The following is a 5,684-nucleotide window of genomic DNA, read 5'->3' as shown; positions in this document are numbered from 1 at the left end:
TGGGCGGGCGGGTGCCCCCGCCGTCTCCTCCAGCATCCCGGGGGCCCGGCCGGCGCCGTCTAGGACGATTCTGGTGGGTGTAGCGAGCTGGGTCTTTACAGTAAAAGCCGCCCGGCTCTCACAGGTAGGAGTTTCCCCGGACTATTTATGTATTTGTGTCTGTCTGTATAGATTTAAAAAACCCAACCCAGCGGGGACGCAGAGAGGGCGCCGGGCTGCACGCCCTCCCGCCCGCAGCGCGTGTTTACCAGCAATGGGTATGTGTCACTGCCTCAGATGTTTTCCAGCTCGCCAAGTCCCCGCTCCCCTCTGCCGGCTCCACCTCCGGGCCCGGGCCCGCCTCCCCCAGCCCGGGCACGACGCCCTCCATCATATAAAGAAACTTCCCGGTGCCGCCGGCCCAGTCTCCGTGCGCCCCGTCTCAGCGGCCACCGCGGCAGCCGGCGGCCCCTGCCCGCTCCCAGTGCCGCGACAGAGGTAAGGGCGGCGGAGCTCCTCGGGCCCCCGAATCCCCCGCCCGCCGCCAGGGCACGGCGGACCCGCCGCGGGACCCGGCGGGACGGGGAGGGAGGTGGGGTGGGCGGTGCGGGCGCCTTGGCTTCACCCCGTCGGGGCTGCTCCTGTGGCACCTGAGCGAGCCCTTTGGCCTTTTTTTTCCGAGTTGGGTTTTTTTTTGGTTTTGTTTTTTTTTTTTTAATTTTTATTCTATTTGACCCTAATTTAAAAGAAAAAAACTAATGCCCGCCGCTATGTGCTTCCGAGGTTAAGGCGCGCACCCGGTCCCCGGCCTCCCTGCCTTCGGGAGGGTCGCGGGAATGTGTGAGAGGGATCCGCTTCATGCTCAGTCAAAGAGGGAAAAATTACTTTTTTGGACTCTTCACACGGGCTCCGGCGGGCCCCGCGCGGGGGAGCCGCGGCTCCGGACCCCCCCTTCCCCCCAGACGCACCATGTGCAAGGGAGATGCGGAGGGACCGGGTTTGGTGTCCGGGGGGATGCTGCCCCTGCCGAGGGGTGTAAGGGATGTGGAGCGGAACTGCCCATCTGCTCACAGTGATGTGCACCTGTCTAGCAAGGGGCTCCGAAAGGCTCTTCGTGTGTTGAGTCAAAGATTCCTGGGTGAGGAATCCCTTTTTTAGATGTAATAGGCGGGGGAAGGGGGGGAGTACCCACAAAAATAAACTCTTGGGCATTCAAGCACTTTTTCAGATTGATGGGACAAACCTGATGCCAGGTCCCCATCACTGGTGTCCCGTCGTTAGCACCTTTCCAGCAGGTGCCTGTCACTGCAGAGCCGTGCCACTCCCTGTGCTTGTGTGCACCTCTCCGTCGTGGGCTGCAAGCTCCCACGTCACTGGGGACAGTGCCCTTATGCCAGGCTCCGTGGGTTGCCATCTTTCCAATTTTAGGTATATGTGATGTATAGATTTGAATGTTGCTATGTATGAGTGCTGGGAGCAGTTGGAGGGGTAGATATGTATAGGACATCATGTGTTCAACTGTGTCTTGCTTAAGGGAGCTTGTGAAAACTACTTTGATGTTATAGATAGATGCCGTATAAATCATAACTGCATGTGGAGCCCTCCAAATTGTGTGCATGTGTCTAATGTCACATATGTGCACTGTCTTTTGCAAATAAATTTTTATGCAATTTTTTCCTCTTTTGGTCGAAAAGTAACCCCCCAGTTGAACTGTGATCAGGACAAGGGGTTTTGTGCCTTAAGTCACTTGCAATGAAAATTTCAAACTGATGTATATTCATGCAAAACAATGTCGGGACAGGGGGAAGTCTGTCAAAGTCTGCGGTGGGAGCAGTGCCTGGGGAGAGCTGTGGGGGGCTGTGCCCAGTTTCCTGAGGCTCTGTACCATGTTTCCCTGGCCCCCCAGGGCCCCCCTGCATGCTGTAGCTGCTGTTTGGTGTGGTATGTGTGGCATCAGGGACTAGGGACTGCTGGTGAGGACTTTGCACAGCACTTGACCTGTGGGATTTCCTCTCTCCCATCCTGCTCTTTTCTTCCCTCTTCACAGCCCCCTAGAGAGCTGGTGCTTGGACATCTTGGTGGGGCACCCCAAAAAGAGGTCAGCTTGGTGGGGCACCCCAAAAACTCCCACCCAACCTCTGACACAAGTGGCATGAACTTGGAGCCGGGCGAGTGCGGGATGAACTCAGTGAGCTGTGGCAACGGGAAACTCCGCCAGTGGCTGATCGACCAGATAGACAGTGGCAAGTACCCCGGGCTGGTGTGGGAGAACGATGAGAAGAGCATCTTCCGCATTCCCTGGAAGCATGCTGGCAAGCAGGACTACAACCGTGAGGAGGATGCTGCCCTCTTTAAGGTAAGGCTCAGCCTGGGGTTGGGACTGTGGAACATAGACAGGGCAAGAGGGATGCCTGGAGGCTCTGTGATGCCCCTCACCATCCTGTCCTTGCCACCCGCTTCTGTAGGCTGGTTCTGCTGATTGGCTGCTGCTGCCAGCTGCCTGGCTGGTGGCCCTGGCTGTGCCCTGGTGTCCCCTGTATTTGTGGGACAGACCCCCCTTTTGCGCTTCTCTGTGTGGCGTTAAGTGCTGGTGAGACTGCAACACATCTTTTTCCACATTTGTCTTGGATTGTTTTCTCCCTTTCTTGTGCCTGCTAAACTGTTTTTCCTACCTTACCGTGCTGGGTTTTTTTTAGCCTAAACCTATAGGGAGTAAATTCATGCACATATAAGCACACACATATAGGCTGTTTCAAGCATTGTACTTTGTAGTTGATTTTCTTTTTTTCTTTTCTTTTTTTTTTCTTTCTTTCTTTTTTTTTTTCTTTTTCTTGCTCTTTTGATTATCTGAAATGTTTCCAGGCTTGGGCTCTTTTTAAAGGAAAGTTCAGAGAGGGCATTGATAAACCAGATCCCCCTACCTGGAAGACAAGATTAAGGTGTGCTTTGAACAAGAGCAATGACTTTGAAGAATTGGTGGAGAGAAGCCAGCTGGACATCTCAGATCCCTATAAAGTATACAGAATAGTGCCAGAAGGAGCTAAAAAAGGTAAAGCATCTCAAATTCCCTGTGTAACCGAGTGTGAATATGTCTCATTGCAAGCATATGAGGACTGAAGTGTGCTTTTCTGGAATGGCCCTGCAGTCTTTTTAAGTCTTTTAAGGAGCCAAAATGAGGGCTCAAGTGCAGCTTGTTCTGATGACTTTAGAACCTGCATCTACAGGAGGACTGCTGGCATTTAAGTCAGAGCACTGAAAGGGAGCCCTTGCAGGAAGATGCAGACAGGCGCCCTGCACATCACTGAAGGAATTGCTCTTTTAGCTGGAGCCTCCCTGCCAGTTCTGTGTAATGAGAGCCAAGCCGGCAGCTCAAGGGACAGGCAAAAAAAAAATAATAAAAATTGCATGTAGGATCTAGGTTCTGAATACAGGGAAGAGTGTTTTAAGGCAGACAATCAGTAACTAGTGCAAGGAGAAGAGCTGGGAGAGAGGGATGCCCAGCCTGCAGCCTCCAGGGCAGAGGCAGGGGCACTGTCTGCTCTCCAGGAAGTCCTTGGTGCCAGGCAGGGCTTGTAGGATGCAAATGCTTGGCATCATTGTGCACTAGGTATGGCTGGGCAGCACTGTTCCGTGGGGAACCCAGTGGGACAGACTGCCTGCAAGAGGGCGCTGGGAAGCTGGTCCCAAAGGCATTTTGGTCCTTTGTTTGTTCAATGGCAGGTTGTATGGATTTGTCTTCAATGTGCTGATTTCAGGTTTCTTCAGATGTGGTTGACATAATTTATTTTCATCCCTCTGGTGAACATAGGTGCAAAGCAGATCAGTATGGAGGAGCAGCCATTAATGATGAACCATCCCTTTCCAATAACGTCTCCTTACACTGCACTACCATCCCAGGTATGGCATTAGTTAAGTGTTTTGCTTGGTGCTTCTGCATTGAGCAACATAATTTCTGTGCTATGTGCTATGTCTGTCCTTACTGGTGGGGATCTCTAGTTCTCTCTGTGAAGAAACTTTATTATGGAAACTGAGAAATTGAGAAGCAACTTTTCTAATGTCAGATGAGGCCACAGGGCAATTGATTTCCCTTGGTGTTGTTTATCCCAGAGTAATGGCTCTTTTCTGTTGGACGATAGATACTAGTGCACTGCCATTCTGTTGATGCCAGAATGTAAGCACCCAATGAAGCCTTGCTCTTTCAAGCAGACATTTACCAGCAGTGCTTTGACTGCCTTTTGTTATTCCACTCCGCTTATTATTTACACCAGTGGTGGGAAACTCAATTGAAAGCCTCATTGGTGGTGGTGGCGAAATGCCATTCGTGTAGCCTGGGCAAAGCTTAGACCTCCATGAGCTTTGGCAGAGAAAATCAAGGAGCTTAGATATGAAAGCTGATGCAAAGCACAGCATTAGTTTTGACAGCTGCCTACTAAAAAAAATATCTCATTAAATTGAATAGGTACCGAACTACATGGTACCCCATGAACGGAACTGGAGGGAGTTTGCCCCGGAGCAGCCGCATCCTGACATTCCCTACCAGTGCGCTAGCGTCCCTTTCCCAGCTCGCAGTCATCACTGGCAAGGGCCCGGCTGTGAAAATGGTAAGACACCCCTGTTTAGGATTGCTTGCTGAGGCTGGTCACCTAGAGGAACCTCAGTTTTCAGGTTTGTTCCTTGTGGCTTTGATTGGAATTCACAGGAGCGGACAGAAAGGAGTGCTGAGTTCCTTTAAGAGAGGCACAGGTCCGTGGCAAGAGCCTTTGTCTGGGCTCTTGCATTTCCTGCCATCCTATGTGTAATGTGTGGGCTACACAGTCCTCTGAATTGCTAGAAATCAGCCCCCAAAGTCTTCAGCTGTCTCAAAAGCCTTGAGCAATAAAGAAGGCAACCAACTCCCACAGAAGAACCCAAATGGGAACATATGTTCTTTAGCTTTTCTTTCTGATTTCGGACTTTTTGAGGCACATGTCACTGAGGTTTTCCCTCCAGCCTTGTTGGTTAGACTGGCATTATTCTACTGAGAAGAAAGCTGGAATTATTACTTTATTTTAGTGCTGCAGCAGTGGGACAACTTGTCATAGACTGAGACTCTCTTGGGGCTGGCACAGCAGAAACAGAATAAAGGAGCGTTCCCTTCCCTGAAGATCTCATAGTACCAGAGCCTAACATAATCATGGCTTTTCAAGCTCTGCATCCTTAGGAAAAAGCCTGAATTGTGAAAATTGGCAATGCTGAAGCCTGCAGGGAATAAAACATAACAGAAAGTGAACCATGTGCTGTAGACCCCTCTAGGATAACTCACCTGAGAATGCAGGCATTTGCTTTGTGAGGAGAAGCAGCTGGTTCAGAAGGGCAGGAAAGGATGGAAAGCAAAAAAGGACTTCTTAGAGTAGGTGCTACTTTTTCAGAGGACAGCTCTCTAGAGGTTTTGGTGCAGAGAAAATTTTAGATCTGTTAAAAAGTAAATTCTCAGTGCACTGCAACTTTTGCTGGCAGTATATTGGAATTATTAGGCAGAATCCTTTGCTTTTAGTTGAGCTATTTGCTAATAAAGAAATCAGTGTAGCAAGCATAATGAACTCTGCCCTGAAGTACATCCTCTGCAGCGGTTAAACATGTTTGGGTGCTTTGCTGAATTTGGAGGCAGTTGGTAGTGGCTGGTATTGGGTTTCTCATTGGGCTCTAAAACACGTTAGGGGATGTGG

General features: G+C 50.5%; 1 protein-coding gene across 1 annotated transcript in view; it reads left to right on the top strand.

Annotated features, from left to right (window-relative positions):
- Window positions 1–421: 421 nt before the first annotated feature.
- IRF4 (interferon regulatory factor 4) overlaps window positions 422–5,684 on the top strand; it is a 14,730-nt gene continuing 9,467 nt past the window's right edge. Inside the window, exons 1-5 of the mRNA XM_017828764.1 lie at window positions 422–477; window positions 2,027–2,335; window positions 2,842–3,028; window positions 3,788–3,876; window positions 4,439–4,580. Coding sequence (XP_017684253.1) covers window positions 2,132–2,335; window positions 2,842–3,028; window positions 3,788–3,876; window positions 4,439–4,580 — 622 coding nt within the window. The 5' untranslated portion in view covers window positions 422–477; window positions 2,027–2,131. The remainder of the gene's footprint in view (window positions 478–2,026; window positions 2,336–2,841; window positions 3,029–3,787; window positions 3,877–4,438; window positions 4,581–5,684) is intronic.

Source organism: Lepidothrix coronata, unplaced genomic scaffold (assembly GCF_001604755.1).
Source record: "Lepidothrix coronata isolate B3197 unplaced genomic scaffold, Lepidothrix_coronata-1.0 Scaffold152, whole genome shotgun sequence".
Taxonomy (NCBI): Eukaryota; Metazoa; Chordata; class Aves; order Passeriformes; family Pipridae; genus Lepidothrix; species Lepidothrix coronata.
Note: the sequence above shows the minus strand (reverse complement) of the source record. Positions and strands in the feature narration are given on the sequence as shown.